The 24,554-nt window shown below is 39.4% G+C and overlaps 1 protein-coding gene across 1 annotated transcript in view; it reads left to right on the top strand.

The window, feature by feature from the left end:
* The window catches only part of LOC110174909 (piezo-type mechanosensitive ion channel component 2), a 238,212-nt gene that overhangs the window by 198,717 nt on the left and 14,941 nt on the right, over positions 1-24,554 (top strand). Inside the window, 12 exon segments of the mRNA XM_055152112.1 lie at positions 6,304-6,424; positions 6,759-6,806; positions 7,957-7,971; positions 8,134-8,300; positions 9,521-9,714; positions 10,330-10,503; positions 12,174-12,348; positions 16,159-16,397; positions 17,608-17,866; positions 19,499-19,678; positions 19,912-20,263; positions 23,030-23,162. Coding sequence (XP_055008087.1) covers positions 6,304-6,424; positions 6,759-6,806; positions 7,957-7,971; positions 8,134-8,300; positions 9,521-9,714; positions 10,330-10,503; positions 12,174-12,348; positions 16,159-16,397; positions 17,608-17,866; positions 19,499-19,678; positions 19,912-20,263; positions 23,030-23,162 — 2,057 coding nt within the window.

Here is a 24,554-nt window from a genome sequence, read left to right as displayed (position 1 = left end):
AATGTGACAAGTCTAATGTCAGTCCAACTCTTTCCAAAAACTGCAGGAAGTACATGGTTCTCCTGCACACTACAGACTTTACACTATGGTACAGCTACCGTAATCTAAAGTCTAGTTTTTGCATCTGGTGGAACAAGGAGGAGGGTAGGATTTAGTGGAAGGTTCAAGGCATCCGGGGATGCCTGAACTTCGACGGCAAAATGCACTGGATCTTGTCATTGCTTATGCGTCTGAGACATGCAGTGTTCACTGCGGTTGCCTTTGGTACTTTTGCAGATTCAAGGCAAATGGGAGGAAGCTTCACAATTTCTTGCTTAGCTTTTTCCTTACCTAACATAGTTACATTTGTACGAGCGAACATGAAGGGCTGTCGTGCCGGAAGCGTTTTTGGAGGCACAGGCAGGTTGGGCAGGTGAGTGAAGTTTATGACAATGTTTTTTTACGATCTGATTCTCTAACTTGACGTCGTATGTTTGATTCTATTTTCCAAACAGCTTTTTCAGACAATTTACCCTCGTTCTTCCATCTTTCCGTGTATGGAAACAGTCTGTTGTCTTGAGTGTCGTGTCTGTGTTTCTCGGCAAGAAGAGGGAGCACAATGCGATTGTCAGCTCGTGCTTGCTGGATTTCCCGCTCCACATATTCCTCATATGGATCATTTTCCGCAGACCGACTGAGAGCTTCATTCTCTTCAGCCTGCAGCTTCCTGCGCTTAGCCAACAAAGGTACATGTGGAGCAGTTGTGCATTGGCCTCCATGTCCTCTCTGTCCTTGAGTCTTCTTTGCCTTCTCACGCTCCACTTCAAGGATGGCTTTGCGGCGGAGAGTTTCTTTGTTATAGTCAATAACAGCCTGGTTTTGGTGCTGCATCTTCTTTTCTCTCTCCAGCTGGTACCTGGTGACTGCTTCGTGTTGTGGCAGTCTTCTCCCCTTGTACTCCCACACACTCAATCTTTCGGCCCTCTCTTGCTCTTGCTGTTGTTTTTTGACCTGGAGCAGGACCCTGTTATCTTTGTCCACTTTGGTGGCCAAAACAGCACTTCGGAAGTCCCTGAATCTACCCTGGGCCCTCAGAATCTTCACTCGGGTGTCTTCAACGATCTTCTGTTTCTCTGAAGGAGAAGGAGGTTGAAAAGTGAGTGAAGTGCGCACAACTTCCCCTCTACCAACCTCAGGGAATTTTCTCCGACCACTGTCTGATAATTTCAAGGGGATGCTTGGGGCTAAAACACCAAATGTGCATTTGCAGTCCTTGGTAGACATTTTCCTGCGAAAAGATCTGCAAATCCAAATCTTCAAGTGACTGAGTACAGAGACTCAGCCACCTTTACAATCTGACTTTTTGAAGTCTTTGTGATATTACAAAGCAATGGAAGCATTAAAGTAGGTGTTACCATGGAAACAAAGAATGAATTATTTTGAATTATTATACCATGACGACGAGCTGTTTATTATGGATTCTTGTGTCTTACGTCATGTGGCACCTGATTTTCCCAGCGGTCTCTCACCCAAGCACCAACCAGGCCCAGCCCTGCTGAGCTTCTGAGATCTGACAACATCAGGCTTTGACAAGTCCGTATGATGCTATTATGCATTTCAGATCTATATAAAAGCAAATAAGAGAAAAAAATAGATATATATCTGATTATTATACACTGTTTTAAACAACATATATGACATTATCTGTTTATATTAAATAGTTTAGACATTATTAAATAATGATTAAATAATAGTCACAGTTGCACTGATTAAGTAAAAAGTAAAAAAGGTATGTTTTTACAAATTAAGCAGTGGATCTTACCTGGACGACTGACACAGTTACACAGATATAAGGCCACATGGGAATATAAAAAAGTAGTATGATTAAATGAAGTCACATTTTAAAAATCATATCCTCTTGTCTAAATATAGAGTGTTTTTTAATTCTCACCGTGGTTTCGGAATTGATATTGATTTGTATATCAAGTCCATTCCTTAGTATTAGGGTGCGCTCACACTAGAACCGTCCCTAAAGCGTGGTACGTTTGTCCAGTAAAACCTTACAAAATAAAAGGTTTTTCTTTTTTTGCACATGGGTCCAGTCAAGCGGTAACGGAGAGAAACGGGGCAGATTTTTTACATTCAAATGTCTCTTATTCAGAAACTAGAGGGACTATTGAAATAAGTAAAGTATCAGAATGTAGGAAAGAGTTACACTCCAACAGGGTAAGTTAAACCTGTGATATTCTTTCAAGTTGTTGACAAAAAATGTAAAAACTCATGTTGGTAACGGAGGGAATGAAATATGCAGTACTTTTCGGGCAATAAATACAAACAGTGATAACTAGTGGTTCTCACTTACATATCCTTAACAAACTGGTTTGAATATTTGCTTCATATAGTTTTCTACCATATGGTACAAGATTAGGTTGAAAAACCTCTTACTTTTTGAGTAATGAGATTTTTTATTAAGAAAGGTCATGGTAACGGAGGGAAAAGTAACGGAGGGAAAATTGTGCAAACAAGTAGAAGGTGCATGATTTTACATAATTTGTTGCTTTTTTCTTCTGAATACTTTAATATTACTTCAAAATGAAAGGAAACTATTTCTATAAAATATATCAGTCCTTCCAAGCAAATTTTTATCATTTTAAATACATAAAAAAAAAAAAATCATGTACCTTCATCAACAGTTCAAAGATCGAATAACACAATATGATGAAATACATCAATTTATTTACATGATTTACAGGTCTTTGAAATTTGGGAAATAATTTTTGTTCCATGTTTCATACATGGTCTGTTTAAAACGTATGTAACTTTAGAACCAAAAATGGTACAGAAAAAAGGTAAACGGTTTCATAAACTAGAGTACATATGTATCTGTTGAATACATTTTTATATCAGATGCATTAACTTGAATTTTTGGCCTTGCTGTATACTTCTGCTTGACTGGGCCCACATTCAAGTGTCCGGGGTCGCAATTGAAAAAAATTGGATTTGTGTCATTCAGACTTTCATTAAACAACAGATACAGGTCACATAGCAGTGAAAAAATGGGATTTGGGTCACTTCGGCTGCAGTCTGAACTTAGTCTAAGTCTCATTTTGGTCTCTGCCCTTTGAAAACACCAGATTTTGTGCATTATTTAATTATTAATGTTTTGTTCTTCCAATTACTTATCAGATTTTATGTCTTCTTGAGTAGTAGTTTCCCCAAATACTTTTTTTACTCTCACTTGAATAACTCTTGGACCACGACTTTATACTTCTACTTGAGTAATATTACTTTGAAGTAACTTTACCTTTACTTGAGTACAATATTTGGTTACTCTATCCACCTCTGTGTGTTAAATATCTATCAGTACTAGAATTTGTATTTTCAACTATACTGATTACAAAAGCCTCTTCTGCTCTCTACATGTTTTGTTTTATTTTACCTCTTTTATTGTTCTACAGATGATTATTGCATTGTTCTATTCAAGTGTTTAATACTCTTAACTTTGTCTCTGTTTATAATCACAGTACGAAAAGAAGTTTTACAGATTGTTATAAATGCAATGACAGTTGTTTTCCGGTGTATTGTCCCGATATCTTTACTTTTTAATATGTTGTTTTTTGCAAATACTGTATCACATTTTAAAGCGATAAAAGGTAACATGGTGATCTAAATATGCTGTGTTAACATTTAAAGAGCCTATATGACACTGTTTTCTGATCTGTTATAATGTTGTTTCCTCATCACAAACAGACCTGGAGTTGTGTTTTGTTTCATTCACACATGTTTAACACACAAACCTGCATATTAAGGCTGAGTTCTTCTCTCAGACTGAAAACAGGAAGTCCCCCACTGTGTTTTAAACCCTTTACACCCTCTCTAGAATCATCTGGATAATTTCAGGCCTGGAATTAGATAAAGATAACTGTTAACTTGAAAACTACTACTGCATGAACTCAAAAGGTGGAACAGAGAATTTTGAGCTTTAGAGATGTAGACAGTCTAATAATAAAGGGTAACTCAAACATGTGTGAATGAGGCCCGTTTACACGTACACAGGTATTTTTAAAAATGGAGACATTTCCCTTCGTTTGTACCCATCTTTTACACGCAAATGGCAAATTCACCTCTGAAAACAAATCTTTCTAAAAACTCAGACTAGAGTGGAGATTCTGGAAAACTACAGTTTGGCGTTAGTGTGTAAAGTGAGATAAACAAAGTTTTAGGAGCTGACATGTGACCAGTGTTTATCTTTTGCCCTGATGATGATCATGGAGAATCAGAGCAGCAGTCACGTTTCCTCTGGTGAAACACTTTTCATGTGTTTGCATTTGCACACACAGCTGATGAATCAGATCAATGACCAGAGACGAACGAGGCTCAGAGACGAGGCTCAGAGGTCAGCAATTTTGCCACTTCTTTAACAGATCTGTGGAGAGGCGAGCCCGCTCAGTAATGCACATTTTTCAAGGTATTTTTGAGTAAAACTTACAACTGTAATGAAATAAATGCTACAGGTTTGAATCTAATTCAGGTGCCTCCCTGAGACTTGGTGTAGTTATGACGGCGCTCGATGGCATATTTATGTGGGTTGATGTAGACAAAAACATTTTTGAAAACAATGCTATGTCCACGATGTTATTTTGGAAAACAGAGAGAGGGAAATATTCGTTTCTCAACATACCCAGCTATGTGTAAACGTAGCCTGAAACAAACACAACTCCAAATATGTTTTTGATGACATAACATTATAACCTGACGAAAGACAGCAGCCAATTTTGCACAATATCGGACCTTTACTAGAAGTGTAATACCCCCTCTTTTAAAAACATACTCTGTTTTTTTTGTATAATTACCTTTGTAGCTAACTAACTAACTAACACACTAATGAAGTAACTGTGTTTTTCTCCTGTCACTTGAAGCGTGCGATTGGGAAGTTTGTGTCTGCGGTCATAGCTTTGCCCAAGTCTATCATAAAGCTGCCTAAAACTGTACTGCAGTATGTAATGAGGATAGGAAAGGTACTACATGCATGGAGTTTGTCTGCATGCCAACCAGCTAATGCATGCGCTCGTATGAAGAAGAAAACTACTACAAATACTACTACAACTACCACTACTGCTACTACTAAACATAATAACATTTGGCTTGTCATGGAAATGCTTACATACGGGTAACTGCATGGTAGGAATGGATTCTGTATGTTTAGCTATCATTCCGACATACCACCACTCTGACATTGACGTCTAATTGTCACAGTGGCAGCATTTTTAGAGTTTTTACACTTTTTTTTTTCAACATGTTCGCCATTCTGACACACAAGATAATTATTCAATTGAGGTGGTGGTCTTTTCAGGACAATATTTGTAGTTTTAGTTCTGATTTTAGTCCTGATTTTGTTCCTGGTTTAGACCTGGTTTTAGTCCTGGTTTAGACTTGGGTTTAGTCCTGGTTTAGACTTGGGTTTAGTCCTGGTTTACTCCTGGTTTAGACCTGGTGTAGACCTGGTTTTAGTCCTGGCTTAGTCCTGATTTAGACTTGGGTTTAGTCCTGGTTTAGTCCTGGTTTAGACCTGGTTTTAGTCCTGGTTTAGACTTGGTTTTGACCTGGTTTAGACCTGGTTTTAGTCCAGTTTAGACCTGGTTTAGACCAGGTTTTAGTCCTGGTTTTAGTTCTGGTTTAGACCAGGTTTAGACTTGGTTTTAGACCTGAATTAGTCCTGGGTTTAGTTCTGGTTTTGCCCTGGGTTTAGTTTTGGTTTAGTCCTGGGTTTATTTTTGGTTTTTAGTCCTAGTTTAGTCCTGGTTTAGTCCTGGTTTAGTCCTGGTTTAGAGGGACAGCCAGCGTATACAAGACCAAAAAATAACTCTCCAAACTATGAATAGGTTGTCAGAATGGCGACATAAAAGGTGTCGGAATGGGGGCATGTCGGAATGGAGGGTTGTCGGAATGACTGAATGCCGGGGTGGGAATCTGTCGGAGTGATGGTATGTCGGAATTTTTATTCTGTATGAAATAAAAATATATTTCAACTTAAAAATACATCTCTAGATACTTGAAAGTTACATTCAGAACATTAAAGTTTGGTTCAGTTCGTGACAGTGAATTTATGCTGTGAGTCTGTGCACTAAGTAAGTTTTCTGGTCTAACTGAACATATCTATCTATTGTTTTGTTGTTTTTATTACTCAAGAACAGACCGGCCCTAGTTACAGACCTTCCACCAGAAAAGTTACATAGTGCACCTTTTAGCTTATAACGTCCAAGCAGGTTTACCCCCATTGCCTGCTGATACACTTCTTGCATCTAACTTTTTGTCCCTCTTCAGTTCCTGTACCACGCCTGGATCACAGACCCGAAAGCAGCGCTGAAGGCTCGGAGCAAAGAGAAAAGAAAGTTCTGGAAAAAATACACCAAAGGGGTCCGGAACAGGAAGGCCAAGAAAGAGAGTAAGTGCAAGCTGCCACGATGTATCACCCAAACATGGAACTATGACATGAAGCAAAGATGGCGGTGCATTTTTTTTCTGCAGTTATTTGATTTTCTTTTTGGGGGCATTTGTGTCCAGTCTTCACAGTTGTGAAGTTTGTTTAAATGTAAAATTTTCAATGGTACAGAAGTAATGGTGCGATCGACCGACATGATACACACAGGACAGAGGCTCTTTCTGCAGGAGACATGCGCAGTAGAGTGAAGTGACAGTGGTACAGGAGGGACAGGAGCAGCAGATACTGACACACAAGACCTCCCAGGGATGTTAGTGTGTACATTTTAATATATAAGTTGCAATGGAGTACAAGTCACAGGAAACACCCAAACCATGAAAAAAGTGTGACTTATAGACCAAAAAAATACGGTACTATATTATATTATATTTCAGAGTACAAACACATGGCTGAAGGGGCGGAGTTTGAAGTGTTAGACCAATCACAGTGTTCCTTATGTCCTCACTCGGTCGGGTTTAGGTGTTTAGTCCCACTTTAATCTTACCAAACTAACTTTTACATGATTTAAAACATGTAAAATGCTAAATGTCATAGCTATCTATATAACCGCCTCTAATCAAGATTGCATCACGACAGAGGGGGGAGGGTCTTATTCAGGTCTCGTTATAGTTCCATGTAGGCCTGTTACAGTCATTACTCTATCAACTTATCGTTCAATACATGAAAGATGGAACAGTATATTTGGGGCTCAGTATTTATGCACTTTTTTTTTTTTGCAACACAATAGTGGGGAGATTTTTGAAATTTGATGTAATAAAATTTCAGCAGTAGACTTCTATGGCTAATTATTGGATCATTCTGTTGCAACAGCTTATAAACATCGAAAACTACATATCCCATGATTCATTTCAGCGCAGACAACATGACGCGATATGTTTTTTACTTGAATTCTTGGGATTATGATGGAAATAATTCACACCAAAATCTTGTCAAGGTCGTTTAAAAGCAAAAGAGTGTTCCATCTACAATTATAATAGCCTCTTTTTAAATATGGTAATAAATATCGTTTATCGTAATAAGTAAGTCACCCATAGCGTTCGGTTCCAGTCAAATAAAGCTCACAGACGCTTGTAGTTTCGATATTAGGAACAGGAATTTATTTACAAACAAAATAGTGAAATAAAAACACCAGGAACATGTAGAGCAGGCGAATACGAACATTTTAAGACCAAAATAACGAGCAGTTGCAGAAAGAGGGGCGACAACTAGGAGGTGAGCTTTGTTCATTTATATATTCAGTCTATGGTTGCTCTTTATTTTGTGTCAGTGGCATAAAGTGGTTCCAATATTATAATTTATCGCAAAATGTCTCTGTAGCGATGTATCATGCTTCAAAGTGTGTTATCGTGACAGGCCTAGCTTCATGAAAACCTTTTATCTGAACATGTTTTTATATTTTCAAACTGCAGCGGGTCACGTGACTATAGACCTGGGCGAGCTCCTACACAACCCACAAACCGACGACGAGAACAAAGAAACAGATGGACCAGGTGGGTGTCAATATGCCTTAGTTTGGGTCAGTTGAATGAAATAAAAATGACATTGAAATTATTCTTTTAACTTACATGTGGAGAGAGGGGTGGGGAGTTGGGGTGTTGTTGGTTTGCATAATACCTTACCTTTCTGAAAAAATCTCCCCTTTCTCTCCTCAGATAACATCATAAAGCGTGTGTTCAACATCATTAAGTTCACGTGGGTGCTGTTCCAGACCACCGTGGACAGTTTCACTCGCTGGATGAACGAAATGTGCAGAGAATACATCGACATCTCCACTGTGCTGAGGATAGAGAGGTGTATGCTGACCAGGGAAGTCAAAAAGGCAAGTACAAACAGAGGGGTGTAGACTCAAAAGGGGAGAAAAGGTATGAAAGGATAGCACATTTAAAGCTCCTATATTACGCAAAATTGACTCTTGTGAGATTTAAGCCATTTTAGAATGTTGTTACATCCTCAAAAACAGACCTGGAGTTGTGTTTTGTTTCGTTCACACATGTTTGAGTGATCCTTTATTAGTTGTTTACACCTCCACCTTGTGATGTCATGAAGCGTTAGTTTTCAACAGCTACCTTTTACCTTTTTTTCAGTATAAATTAGTTCCTGGGTTAGAATTATCCAACAGATTTTAGTGAAAGTGTATGGAGTTTAAAAACACACTTCCTGTATTATCATGTGACATCACTAAGTGTTTTCTATTTGAGAGAAGAACGCAGCCTAACTGTGCAGGATTTGTGTGCTAAACATTTGTGAATGAAACAAAACACAACTCCGGGTCTGTTTGTGATGAGGAAACAACATTATAATATAGATCAGAAAATAGTGTAATATGAGCACTTTAAAAATAACCACAGGTGCCGAAGGTGCGCTACACAGGCTCAACCTGATAAAACCAAACATGCAAAATGAAGATGAAACCAGAGGTGAGTAGAGTAGCCAGAAATTGTAGTCAAGTAAGATTAGCAAAATATTTGTGGAAACGACTACTCAAGTAAGAGCAACTTAAAGAATTTGAAAGACAACATAAAATAATCTGGTATTTTCAAAGGATAGGCACAAAAAGAGAAAGACTAAATCATATCTGCGGTGCACAAGAAACACAAAACGTCAAAATAATTTCATATTCAAAAAGAAAAGCTGAAACTGACTCAAGTAAAAGTACACATTAAAAGTGTTCGATCCCCGTGTCGCCTGGGCTTTTCTGTGTGTACATGCTACAGGTCTCCAGGAAGAACAGTTGATAGCTAAGGTCAGTTAAATAAATTAATCAATGAAACTGCCCAGGGACGACAGGTGGAAATTAGCACTGGTGCTACAACTTGGTACAATGCATCTCTCCTGTTAAGGTTAATGTAAAAATTGTGCGCTGTCCCTGCCTCATTAAATAAAATAAATAAATAAATAAAATTACTTGAGTAAAAAGTATGCAGTCTGAAAACTACTCTGAAAAGTACAATTTTACAATCTTTAAAAGGTTACTAAAGTAAATATAAGTGAGTGCATATGAGTTTGTGCATTAGAGTGATTGATAAGTTTGTGTGTTAGGGTAACGTCCCGACCAGAGAGAGTATCCACGTGTACTACCAGAAGGCCATGAGGCTGAACCTGTCCCGGGAGTCTAGTCTGGACCAGCTCAGTGAGGACGAGTCCACCTCCGGCTCTGGGAGGGTCAGGAGGAGGAGGGCCGGCTTCAGGATACAGAGCCAGGACTCCACAGCCTCCAGGGACTCCATGTCCAGGTACTGCTCCCTGGGATCAGTGGGTCTGTGGTGAAGAACAGGGTGTGGTTGAAGGAATTAAAACATATTTCAGTGTTTTAGAGGAATATTTATGCTACTGTAAACACCTGAGCACTGTTTAGATTCCAAAAAAAAACTTTCCAATCATTATTTCAGGGCTCTAAACAGCTTAGTTTAGCCGAGTTTACTTAATGGATGGGCCGACCCTGCAAATTATTTACAGTAGATGTTGTGTCTTTGATGATTGGTCTCAAATGTTCTCTGGGTTGAAGTGTTTTCAAAAGTAGAATTTATTTCAGTGCAATAACAGTATCAGTCCATACCTTCTTGAAAAAATGTCTTCAACATATTATTAGTATTATGTGTAGAAGGTGGTGACAAAAAAGCTTTGTGAGGAGTTTTGAAAACTGAGAACTGTCTTCATTTCAACATGATACTATTGTTCACCATTAATCTAAACATCATGCATTTAGAGCCCGTCATTCTTCATGTTTTGTGTTCATATCATCACGTTTGTACCCTCCCGCCTCTCTCCCTCCTCCTCTTCTCTCACCCTCATCTTCCCCTCCTCTCTCCCTCCTCACCTCCTCCTCTCCTCCATCTCTCACCCCTCAGTGCGTACACAGAGGCCACCATGCTGTTCTCCCGTCAGTCCACTCTGGATGAGTTGGATGGGATGCCAGAGTGCGTCCCTAAAACCAGTGAGCGCGCTCGGCCTAAGCTCAGGAAAATGAGGGTCCTGGACGAAACCAACTCCTCTGCAGACAGCGGCAGCAGCTTTGTGTCCAGGTCTCACCTCACTCCCATTCTCACTGTACACTGTTCTTCACATAAACATTCACTTAACAGCATTTTGTCATAGTCATCCATGATTATTGCACCTGGCAACTAAGCTGGAAATATTTATGAAAAGATAAGATTAGTAATTGAATTAACCTTTAAACAGGGAGGCCAGATGAACACACTTCCAGATGACAAAGTAGGTCTAATATATCTTATTATGTAGAGCTTATTATTTGCTTCAAGTCATTGGTCTCCCCCCCAAAAAACTTTTCACTGGCCCTTTTGTTCACCCCTGGAGGTTCACCACCACTCAAAAGTTGCGACACACTTTTCCATTTTGTTTTCTCACTGAATGCATCAAAACTATTTATGACCACAGATCCAGAATACACAATTTACTCTGGTTATCGCTGGTAAATCTCTGTGACTTCAGATGGGCATGACTGACAGGTGGAGTAGCCAATCAAGCAAAAAAAATCACAGGAGACTGAAAAGCATAGTGGATTTTTGCAGAATCAATGAGCAAAGCACTAAACTCTGTTGATTTGAGGTGAGAGAAAGTAGATTTTATTTGTAAATGACAGGTGACCAATGAGCTCCTTCATTTCACGTGCGTCACTGAAAAAACTGAACGGATTGTATGTCATCATGTTTGGATCTGGCTCGAGATGTGACTGAAGCTACGTTTATATGTTGACTGTCTGAACAGAAGATGCAAAAGTGGCATCGCGTCTTCAGTATTTATTCCGCGTTTAGACGAGTGTTTTCAGGAGGAAATCTGCATGCATAAGGTGACACAAAAGTGTGTGGAATACGAATGTGTATGCATGCCAGGCGGCTACGTGGCGACGCTAGGTGGTGATGCAATTGACGTAAACACGGACGCGACCTGAGCAGATCTGGCCAGAGTTTTGTGTCTTGGGCAGTGTTGATGGATACGCTACGGCGGAGCATATTCAACTTTTCCACTCTGAAGGGTGGTTTCAGATTTTTGTGGCCCCAAAAACGCCATCACCCTCTAAACGAAAGGCACTTCCGATAAAATATTTTGTCATTTTTACCCTCAAGCTTTCTTGTGTAAACATGCCCAGAGGGTGTAGGGACCAAACTGATGTCTCTGTATAAAAAAGAGATGATATATAAGAGCAGATACTGAGATATAAAAATTGTGGCCTTTCCGGCTTGTCAACGCCTGATCTCTTCAGATCTCAGAAGCTCAGCAAAGCTGGGATTTTAAAAAATCCACCCTTTGCTTTGATCACTGGCATTTCTTGACTCTGATAGGGCACAGCTGTGAAGTGCAAAAACCATTTCAGGAGACGTCATCATGACTCCAAGTGTTTGCAATAATGTCAGCAAAGTAAAAGGGGGCTACTGCGAGGATTGGAATATAAAACATAATCAATTTAGTTATTAGTTATTTAGTATCTAGTTATTATTATTTACTCACTTTTTTTTGCTACTTAATTCCAGACTTCTTACTTTATAAACAGTATTTGATGTCTTCTGTATGAACATCAAGTGTAGAAAATTGTCAACATTGAATGAGAAGGTGTGTCCAAACTTTTGACTCGTAGTGTAACCGAAACACAGTTTGAGAACCAGTGCTCAAAAAATAAATCCATTTGACTGTCCATTAACTCCTGACTCCTGGTCCATTGCTTTTGCCTCCACAGTGAAGCCACCCAGTGCGTGACGCTGTTCTCCAGGCAGGGCACCGCAGACACCATCGAGGAGGTGGAGGACGAGCAGGACAAGAGCGCAGACAAGTCCCAGAGCGTGGAGCCGGAGATAGGGGAGAGCCCGTGGGGAGAGGGGGACAGAGAGGAGACCCAGGCCGATGTACAGGACGTCCCACAGGATTCAGAGGGTCCTGGGGCGGCAGAGGTGGAGGAGAAGGGCTGGGACACAGAGGGATGGGAGCCTTTTGTGCCAGAGGCGGAGGGTGCAAAGCAAGAGGAGGAACCGTGTGAGGTGAGAGAGTGCACAGATAACATGTTCTTATAATGACAGGGCAGTAATTGTAATATCAACAAAAAGTGTTTTGATTGTCACACCTCTATAGTAGGGATGTAACGATATTATTAACGATTTATTGTGATATTTTGTGGAGGCTAACAAAATTGTGAATATGCTACTTTTTCCTCTTAAAATGCCTTGACAAGACTTAATTTAGATTTAAACGTGCTTAGAACTGTTATTTTTTCATGTAGTTTGCGCCAAAACGGAGCAAAGGATCATGGTCGATGTAGTTCCCTCTGTTTTTTTAGCTATTGCTGCACCATAACAATGAATTTAAGCAAAGAAACTTGTATGAAATATCATCTCATACTGTGCTGTTGAGCCGCTATACCGCACTGCAGGAGAAAATCCCTAACTGCCCTAGGTTCGATCCAGGTGCTTGTACTTTTATACAGTTTTTTTGTCAATGTACTGCCGATACCAAGAGCCACTACCACTTACAGTATCTTACGTCTTAAGGCTGGTTTATAGTTCTGTCTCAAATCAATGCATAAATGAACAGCGCCCAGTGGCACATGAAAGACAGTCAGAGAGGTGTGGTATTTGCTGTGCCTTGTACGTACACCCTGGCCAAAAAGATACTACGTGTTGAGTTTCCGCTGAACACAAGAGCTGTGACTGGCTGATTGGTTCATCTACAAAGACTTTACAGATAACTGATTAAAACCGCTCAGACCAGTGAATATTTGGCACAGAAATGCCGCATATCAGGCTAATATGATTCATTGTCAAGGTAAATTCAATGAAATAAAAAATTCTAATTAAATAGTATGGATTCCCATGATGCACTTGATGAGGTCTGTGTCAGGACATTAGCTCCCAGCAGAGTCAGGTCCTACGCAGAACTATAAACCAGCCTTTATTTGATGCTCACAGCTGGCCTCTCAGCTGAGCAGTGAGGAGCTGACCATAAAGAGGCACATTAACTGTCCTGCACATTAAGTTCAGATTTAATCAGATGTGACTGTCATATGAACTATGCAAAGGTCTTAAAGGTTTTTATAGCTCACAGAGGAAATCAGGACAGTGCTTGTGTTTACAGGAGGAAGGTAACGTGGCTAAGGGGCGCTGGTGATGCTTTGCTTGTGTGCATTGTGACTTATTGTAGTAGCATATGTGATAAAAGAAAGAAAACACTTAAGAAAACATGGATCCTTAGCAATTAGGACAGAGATGAAGTAGTAAATATTAATGTTACTTCTCTAAATAATAAAAGTATACCTCTCTAGTAGTGCTGGGTATCATTAAGAAGTTGCCGATACGATACACACCTCGATACACATGCCACGATACGATACACTTTTCCATACAGTGCACTTTCTATCTAATATGATTCGATACGATATATTTCAAATCAATTCGATACGGTTCAGTGAAAAACAAAGCCTGAATCATGGCTGTGATACTAAAAGTCTACAAAGTCTACTAACTTTGTGCCAAGTTAATATGAAAAACACCCATTTTACTCATCAAAACTGTGAAAATGTCAACACAATTGTAGTTCTTACACAAAATATTTAAGTCTACTAACATAGAGAAAAATCCTGCACACTTGTAAATTGTGAGATTTATTAGGACAAACCTCAAAATTTGCAAGTGGGACAGTGTGTGGGATTTTTCTCTATGTTCTTGGGCTGCTCCCCTTCCTCCAACGCACCCGTCTCAAATAACTGATGTGCGAAGTTCTCATTATTTTACAAAATAATTAAGTAAAATATACTTGGCAATAGATCGATACAGCAGCCCACGATATCGATACTGTATCATCAAATTAAACGTCACAGTATATCAATATTTCAGTATTTTTGCACACCCTACTATCTAGTGATTTGAGTAGAAATTTAAACAGCCTCTCACATAAGCATAATATTCTAATAATCCAGTGAAATGAATTGTAAACACCTGTAAAAATAATGCCTGGTATCGATAAATACACAAAGTGAGGTATTTGTAATAAACAGAATAATATAAATACATAAAAGTGTTAGATTTAGGTGTTGTTTTACTCCCAATTATGACACAAACTCTTCTGATTCTTTTCCCGTCTTCAGCAGCTCCAAAGTGAAGGCGCCTGTGTGTGTCCTGAAGATGTGGAGATCGTGACTTCGGCCGATGAGAAAGGTTTTATCTCTGAGAGTGAAGACGGAGCGGGACAGAGGACCTATCTGTCAGAGGTGGGGAACAAAGCTTAAAGAGGCCGTATTTTACTTCTATGGGGTATTAACTGCTAACACATAACATATTTAGATCACTGTGTTAACTTTTGTTGATTTGAAAACGCTATATTTGCCGAAAACAACGTATCAACATGTTCAATAAGTTTCATTTTTGTTTTTGACACTATGATCTCGCAGCTTTGTCCCCCTTCAGAGCGCTACACTACAAAAAATAAAATCTTGTTAAAGTTAAAATGACTTCATTTAAGAGCATGTTATATTAATTTAAGTGTTTTTGTAGTTGAAACACAAAATGCACCTAGTTACACTGAAGATAAGAAAAATAACAACTCTTTGAACTTAAAATAAGAAACTAAATTGTATGTTCTTTGAATTAAGAAAAAAAATACTTAATCCATTAGTATATTGTTTTACTTGTCAAGCGAAATCTACTGAAATCAAGTTAAATCTTCTTAATTTGAGTCATTTGAACATACTTAAGGCCGCCACACACTACAAGATTTTTCAGTCTTAAATGATTTTTAAACACAGACACGAGGAGAATCTCATGAGATTTAAAATCTCCGTTCACAAAGACTGCAGAGGGATATGTCTGCGGACGACAGGATATAAAGTTATGAGTGCGATTGCGTCTGCCGTTTCCTGTCTGCAATAAAACCACTCGCTTTGAGACTCTTAAGTGTTCAAAATATCAGAGCACTGCACTTCTAGTTTAGATACAAGTCAAAACTCTGTTATTATTATTTGTGAAATGTGGTGCAAAACTTCAGATACATGATTTTTAAAGCATAAAGATAAGATAAAGTCTACAGGAAGTAGAGTTACTATCACGAATCTGCAGCTTCACCTCGATCCGTGCGCTGTGTGGATGTAAACAGACACATGTGAGGAACTACTCTCACCTTTTTACTTTAAAAGAACACCTCAAACTGGATTAATAGCGACGTTTTGTGGATTGGGGTCATTATTTGCGGATGATAATTTCTGTGGGTAAAATGCTGTAGTACAAATTTACCACTTTACAAGAGGTGAGGAATAAAGTCTTCTCATTATTTTCACTATGTCCCAGGTTTGTATGTTGCGCCTCTGTGTCCGTCACTTCTCTGTTTTATTGGCTGTTGCCGTAGCGTCGCTGATGTTTGGTGGTTACGATCTGACAGAGCAGCTCAGAGTCACACTGACCCCACACACGAGGAGCACAGCGTCTTCAAAATTGCACTCGAAGACACAAAGTCGGGTCACGCCTCCCCAAACTCGGAGAAAAGCAAATCGCAGCCAAAATCAAATTCTCTTGTAGTGTGTGGCGGCCTTAAGATGTTACTTTTTGCAGTGTGTCACATTTGTATATTACATGTCGTGTGAGCTGAAAACTGAAATTTATGAATGTGACATGTTAACACGTTGTTTTTGGCACTGTTTATTCTCATCATTGCTTCTCACACGTGCGGCATTGATCCGGTAGGGGGCGCTGCTGTACACCCCGGACACAGACGCCTCTAAAACGTCAGACGCAGAAGTGCCTCCCAGCTACAGTAAAGCCGTGAGCTTCGACCGCCTGGAGGTGAGCGACGACGAGAGCGACATGGACAGGAAGAGGTTAATGATCATGACGCCGGACAGCCAATCAGACTGCAGCAGATCTGACCTGGTCCTGCCCTCCATGACCACCGAGCTGACCGCCAGTGAACTGCTGCTCAACAAGTGAGGCTCAAATCTACTGAAACTACTACGCACTGTGCAACTTTTTGGTTGGGGGTCCGTCACCTGCTTGTCTCTGTGGATTTGTCATTGCTCTGCCTGGAATATCCCACAGACATTAAACAGCTCTACCTTACATTTATTCAATTACAAGTGGATTTATATCCCAAAAATATTTAGAAAAACAGGTCTCCTCTCCACAGATCTGACCTGTAACTTGGTCTCGGTTGGTCTCCATGAAGATAGAAAGGTTTAATACCATACGGCATGTCAAAGATATAAAAAGAAAAGTTATACAATGCACCTTCAAAACTTTAAATCTATTGAAGATAATTTGTTTCATCAGATTTTGAATTTTAAATGCCTTTGAATTTCTTACTTTGAATAGTTTTACTCTGGAAAAACATGTTTGAATTTGTTTTCATTCTGAATTCCTGGAGCTGAATTTTTAAGTTCTCTCTTAATTAAAAGTGAAAAAGTCGCAGTGAAAATTCAACGCTAAGTAATCGATCCAAAGTGAGTCGATTTAACTTAGTACCTACCAGGAAATGTTGTAGGCAACCAATCTGATTTCTTAACTATAAGCAATTAACTGAATTTTGATCGCCATTTCGATTTGTATGTCACATGATCTCCAAACTCATATTATCGAGTTGATGTGATGTAAATGATTAAAGCTTAACAAAGTGTATTTATTAAATTTTTTAAATACAGTGATTGTAGAATAATTGGATAGTTTATGTTGGATACATTTATGTTTTTCTGTGGCAAAACTGGTCTAAGGTACATATTTGTAGCCTATATTTATTTTCGTTTTGAAAGTTTTACGATCAATAACAAAGTGGCTTTTTGAGAGAGAAATGCTGACTAAATGCATTGTGTAACTAAAAAATAATCATTTGAATAATCGTTATTTTAATATTGACCAAAATAATCGTGATAACAAATAAATTTTTTCCATAATCGAGCAGCCCTACAGTAAGCCCCGCCCACAGAGGAGAAAGGCCAATAGGAAACCGTCTGCTTCTGTCCTCCTCAGCTTCCAATTTCCTAATTTTTCCACAACAAATTTTACACTCCAACTTTGAGGGCTTAAAATATATGTTCAGAATATTTAAAAGGTTTAAGCACTTGATGTATACAACTAAAATTCAGAATGAAATGATATTCAAATGAAAATCTGATGAAACAAATCCTGTTTTTTTTTCCTCAGGATGTTTTATGACGAGGAGCTGGAGGAGTCGGATAAGTTCTACACGGCGCAGCCTCTGATCCTGCAGTTGTGTTACGCCCTGTACAACATGCTGGTGGCGCACTCGGAGATGGTGTGTTTCCTGGTCATAATCCTGAACCACATGGTCTCTGCCTCCTGTATCACTCTGGTCCTCCCCATCACCATCTTCCTCTGGGCCATGCTGTCCGTGCCTCGCCCCAGCAAACGCTACTGGATGACCGCTATTGTCTACACAGAGGTAACAACACAACACATGCATAAATTAGCACTTAGGCTACGTCCACACGACAACGCTGGATTATTTCTTTTACGGGCTGAAAAAAATTACATCCACCCACGTATCGGATCCATAAATATTCACGTCCAGACGAAAAAGGACCACGGAGTGAAAACGATGTAATCTGTATGTGGCGCTCTTAACAATGATAATAATATTCAACAATGCAGATGTCATCACAGTTTTTTTAAACTTTTAAGGTAATTTAGCCGATTTTAGATGTATCCCAGAAATATAGCTGTTTTGTTAGTAAGTTGTAAGTTAAACATAAGTTTTTGTTTTTAGCTATAAGATTTGGATGAGTATTATTAGAATAAGTTGGTCTCAAAATCCAACAGTTTAATTACTCTTTGCGTAATCTTGTTATTGTTCCGTGTGTGTCATCTGTGGAGCGTGTTGTTAGTATTAGCGTTAGCAGCGTGTCTCGGTTGCTGGGTGAAAGGAGCGGCTCCATAGGTTACACCTGTCACATTTCGACAACGCTCTTACGTAGAAGCTAGTTTGAAGGCTGCAGGCTTTGCTGCATCGGAGGACGTCATCATTTTCCAAAAGCTGTGGTTTGTTTGTCCACACCACACCACAACGCTGGCATTCTCACATTTCTCCACTCTGGAACCTGTTCTCAAAAAACACAGTTTTCGCCCACCCGCCAGCTCCGTGTGGACGAAAAGACCAAAACGAATATAAACTTCACCGTTTTGACCAAAAAACGTTGTCATGTGGACAGACCTTTAGAGAAACCGTATGTAAAGTTACAGTTAAAATTTCACAAACCTGTTTATGTCCCTGGATATGTTATAGACAATTTCAAGCTTTTACTGACTGTAAGTTGTAATGTGATTTATTCTAAAGTAATTTTCACACATTTTAATGCACTCTCTGGACCAAACTCTGTGTGCCCTTTGTGAGTTAGTTCTGTTTACTTCACTTTTGGTTCAGCCTTGTTCACGTATACCGCGCAGCATTCACCCCAAACATCCCCCATGAGCCATGATCACCAAAGTTATTTCTATATCAATGCACTTCAAACAGCCATAGCCCCATGAATATGCACACACACTTGCTTCCCCTAACGTTCGCTTCTTTCACCTGAGACTAAATACACCATGACACCTAGACTCATTTGCATAAATATACGTGATCCAAGTGCTTTTACCCAATTCCAGGCACTGTTACTGTCACCACAGACTGTGTAGTTTGGCCCGAGGTCCTTTCACATTTGCTAAATACTTAAACTTCAGCGAATACATTTATAGACATGTTTAAGCACCAAAATATCCTCCTAACACTAACCCTATTATTGTTAGGAATAAATGTGAGTTATTGCTTATTGAAAATATCATTCCTGTTGTGCACTGCAAAAACGTTAGTATAAAGAAGAGAAGAAACATGGTGAAACAATAAAAAATAAAAAATAAACTTCAGTACCGACACTCTTGGGCACAATGAGAATATACATACAAGAAACACAGAAGGTCTCTCTTGTCCCAGATTGTGTTTTGAACCTGAACAATGATTTAAATAGTCATGTCAATATTGTTATAATTCACTGATTGGAGAGTCGGTGTAACCATGAAGTGTCTGTGTTCACAGGTCACCATTGTCATCAAGTATTTCTTCCAGTTTGGGTTCTTCCCCTTTAATCAGCACAACCTGGACAAAAACAAAGCGTTCTACCCCCCGAACATCATCGGAGTGGAAAAGAAGGACGGATATGTGCACTATGACCTGGTGCAGCTGCTGGCTTTATTCTTCCACAGATCTATACTCAAGGTAGTCAGTTTTTTTGGTTTCACTTTTCACTTTCACACTATTTTCTGATCTATGTTATAATGTTTTTTGTGTCTGTGAAACAAAACACACTTCCAGGTCTGTTTTTGAGGAGGTAACAACATTATAACACGACTTAAAGCTCTCAAGAGTCAATTTTGCGTAATATAAGACCTTTACGGATTTGTGTTGCTTTCAGAACTACCATAAAACTGAGTGTGTTCGTGTTTTTGCAGTGCCATGGCCTGTGGGACGACGAAGACCCTAAACAGAAGCGCGCCGCTCCCCCTCCTCCTCCTCCCCAGGTCGAAGAGTCCGAAGAGGAGAAGACCAGAGCGGAGGAGAGCGAGAGAGAGTCCGATCCGACTTCACTCCACAGCGCCACAGGGAGCAGAGGGTCCAGGACGTCCCTCAGGTCCATAAACTTCGGGACGTCCGTGGACTCGGGACAGGGACCGGTACAGGAGCAGGGACAGGTCCAAGTGTGCTGTCCTCCTCCACAGACCTACCAGCGACGCAAGAGCTCCACCTCCGCCGGCTCCCTCGCCTCCCACAAGTCCATGCACTCGTCTGCGCGCTCCAAGAGAGGTACGCTTTTGACCACGTTTAAATTTTTTTATCCAGGTCCAGGGCTCTTACTTCATCCAAAATAATTCTTAATAAATATCATCTAAAACATATCTGAATTATACTTGCACTTGTATGACCGATTTCAGTGATTCACAAAAAGACATTTAGTAATTCCAAGTTTGTGGAAACGCTGTGAGATGTGGCTAAAGCTTTTGTCAACATTTATTTTACTTTTCTCTGTGCCACTACGTCACGTTTTAGCATCTCTTTATGTAATGCAGTGGGTTTGGCTAGAGTCATTGTACACTTAATATGTTCAATCTCTATAAACAAGTTGCCATAATTGCAAATATATCAGTTTATCACAAGATCAAGTTCTAATTCTAGACAACAGCGCATCAATTACAAGATCTCACAGACCACCTACAAAGTCCTCCATACTGCAGACTTCTCTAAAATTCTAAAACTTATATCAGGTTATTCATCTTGTTTTCAGGTTTATTATCTACTTACTAGTTCTGAGACAGCTTAATTCTAGTCTAGAGTTTGTTCATTTTAAGATAACTGAAATATTGCTGCACAGACAGATAATTTCACTACTTTTAAGTCATTTTCCAGAAACCTCCATACCTCACTGACCTCGTCCAGCCCCACTCACCCTCCTGCCTCCTCCGATCAGCTGATTCAATCCTCTTCACTCCCAGAGTCAAATCACGGTGCCGGTTCTTTGGGGACTGAGCCTTTGCCATTGACCCCAGTAAACCCTCAGTATTAGAACTGTTATCTGTAAAAGCCAAACTTGATTTGAGTATGTTTACCTCACATCTGGGGATACAGATAGGTCACGTTAATTACATTTATTTTTCAGTTTCTTTTAAACAGAAAACTTCAAGCTTCATCCTAATTACCAACGCATTTCATATCCTCCTTCACAACATCCACGATTCTCCTGTTCTGCCTTCCTGTGGATCTCATGCCACAAACTAGTATTGCAGTCAAGACCGCACTAATAAAGACCAAAGCCAGGCCGAGACCACAGGGTCCCAAGACCAGGACAAGACCAAAACCTCTAATGGTCGAGATCGAGACAAGACCGAGACCATGGCCCATTGAGACCAAGACCAGCTTTGCCATTTTCTACATTTATTTGTATTTTAGAGTTATTTTGGCACATGTATATTAATGTTTTTATAAATCTATCTCCATTTTATCTGATTAATGTCCATTTAGTATAAGCAAGGCCAAGATGTGCTGCACTTAATCACTCTGTGCCCCTTTTTTGAACCCTCACCCACAGTTTGATCACTCTTTCTTTAAGCCAACTTCCACTGGCACTTTACAGAAAACAACTTCAAAGTGAATCAAGAGGGTTTTTTCAAGTTCATAACATTTACAGTTACATTATCTTACTGATTTTGTAGTGTTATTGAGGAGCCTCTGCCAGTGTTGGGGAGGTTACTTTTAAAATGTATTCCCCTACAGATTACAGATTACATACACCAAAATGTAGTTTGTAACAGAATCCATTAAATTACTTAAAGTGAGTAACGTAATCTGAATACTTTGGATTACTTGATTTTCTGTAGAGAAGCAAAGACCAAGAAATCTTCACATAAAAGTTTTGTTTGCTAAAAAACAATAAAATGCCCAGTCTTTCCTTAACCGTATTAAAAATGTTATTGATAGAAGAGGAGGAGGAGACATGGCCCGCGCGGCATGGTTTAGTCCTGTTAAATCCTGGTTTATACCTGGTTTTAGACCTGGTTTTAGACCTGGTTTTAGACCTGGTTTTAGACCTGGTTTTAGACCTGGTTTTAGACCTGGTTTAGACCTGGTTTTAGACTTGGTTTAGACCTGGTTTAGACCTGGTTTTAGACTTGGTTTAGACCTGGTTTTAGACCTGGTTTAGTGTCCGGCAATGAGTGGAATTACGAAAAAAAAAGGGGGGGGGGATATAGCCCAAAAATGTAAAATCAGGAAACTACCGCATTGTAATCCATTTATTTCAACAAAGTAACTGTAATCCAATTACCACTCACTGAAACAGTAACTGTAACTGAATACAGTTACTCATAATTTGTACTCTGATTACATAACTCCGGTACATGTAATCCATTACTCCCCAACACTGGCCTCTGCACATTTACCCGCTGTAATAAAATACGATCGCACTCGTCGAGTGTCAGACCTCAAGTCCGAGACCAAGCACCTTCAAGACCGAAACAAGACAGAGACAAGACCGAGTCCAAATGCACTCGAGTCCAAAACGAGACCAAGACCGTAAAAAGCAGTCTCGAGGTCGTTCTCAAGGCCAAGACATGTCTCGAGTACTACGACATTATCACAAACAACATAAATTAAAACTAGAAAGTGGCTTAATGACTTATTTTAGTAACTTGAATACAACATTTTACTGCATAACTACAATTTGCACTGTCCTTTACAACATGTGTGTATATAAGGTCAAATCAAACCTCAAACATTCATTGCTTTCACTGACAGAAAAATGTCTAATTTTCTTGGCATTACATTCTACGGCAATTTGTTAGAAAGAGGAAATATGCATGTATATAATGTTTGCTATATACTTTTTTTCTGAATTGTGAATTATATGAACTGCTTCCTAAAGTCGTGTAAAATTCCTCACATTCAGTAATTATCTTTTGTAAACGTCATTGACCTGAATTGAGCTGTACCGTCTGCCCTCCTCCTCCTTCTCCTCCTCAGTCCATTAGCATCTGTCTGCGCTTCGTTAACTCTTAAACATGTTAATTGTTTCCACAGGAAGTTCCACGTCTCGCCACAGCAGCCACAGAGAGGGCAGTGAGGCCAGTGTTCGGATGAAAACTCGCAAAGAGATGGTCCTGGAGAAACTAAAGGAACAACTGTACAAGGGCAAAGGATTCATGATCAGGAGGTACGAGCTTCTCTACAAAAACTAAAATCTTGCTCAGTTAAAATGACTTGAATTAAGAACATGTTTTAACGATTTGAGTAAAATTCTCAAGTCTTTTTTATAGTTCAAATCGGAAAACATACCGAGTTACACTGAAGATAAAAAAAAATAGCTCTTTGTACTTAAAATGTATTGTATTAAACCTTTGTATCTTCATGAGACCAAACCAGACCAAGCTACAGGTCAGATCTGTGGAGAGGCGACCCCGCTCACAGTCAGAATGCCTGTTTTTCTTGGTATTTTTGAGCTATTAAACCACCTATAATTTAATAAATGTAAGGTAGAGGTGTTTAATGTCACACTGTGGAACATTCTAGGCAGACAAATGAAGAACCAACCCCCAACCAAAAAGTTACATAATGCACCTTTAATCCATTGATAGTGAAATCTACTCAAATCAAGATTAATCTCCTTAATTTGAGTCATTTTTATTTACTTAGATGTTACTTTTTGTGGTGTAAACTTTTGACTAGGCAGGCAAGTAACACTTAAACAGATAAATAGTCGGGTATACTGATTGTAAAACGGATGCCAAAAGAATTGAAATGTTTATCAATAATACACTTTATTTATGTACTTCAGACTGGACTTACTTTAAGACAGTTGCTTAAATAAAGATAAAATGGACAACGTATTTTATTATTCCTTGAGGACATTAAATGAAGTGCCTTTCATTAAGACAGGGATGGAGTTTTTGGGGCTTAAAAGTGCAAAAAATCTGAAACCGCCCTCCAGAGTGGAAAAGTTGAATACGCTTTGCTGTAGCTTTTCCGTCTGCACTGCCCAAGATGCAAAACTCTGGTCAGATCTGCTCACGTCGTGCACGTGTTTACGTCACATACATACAGTACACAGAAACAAACATGTCGGATCATTTCCATGCATCGGACCTTCAAACAAACAAAACTTACAGGAGGCATCCCAACAGATGTACAGAATATGCAGAGATACTATTAGTGAACAGAGAAGGATCTGCAATCACCTCTGTCAAATTCTGGATGCAGCAGTTTGTCGAAGGCGAGACAGACGGTTATGGACGAGACCTGGAGAACTAATCGATGGTGGGACAACTTTGTGGATGAAAACGCTTAGCTGATGAAAATGCGTGGTGCGAAAACTTACGTATGTCCAAAGATGCTCTTGTTGCTTTAAGTACAAACATACACAATCGAATTCCACACACTTTTGCGTCACCATATGCACGCAGATTTCCTCTAAACGCGAAATAAAAAGTGAAGATGCGACTCCACTTTTGTGTTACTATGTTGTTTTCAGCAAATATAGTATATTCTCAAATTAAGGTAACATGGTGATCTAAATTTGTCATGTGTTAATAATTAAAACCCCATAGAA

Source organism: Boleophthalmus pectinirostris, unplaced genomic scaffold, assembly GCF_026225935.1.
Source record: "Boleophthalmus pectinirostris isolate CB_2022bp ecotype Guang Dong unplaced genomic scaffold, ASM2622593v1 HiC_scaffold_16, whole genome shotgun sequence".
Classification (NCBI taxonomy): Eukaryota; Metazoa; Chordata; class Actinopteri; order Gobiiformes; family Gobiidae; genus Boleophthalmus; species Boleophthalmus pectinirostris.
The sequence above is the reverse complement of the archived record's forward strand: the minus strand, read 5'-3'. Positions and strand labels throughout refer to the sequence as shown.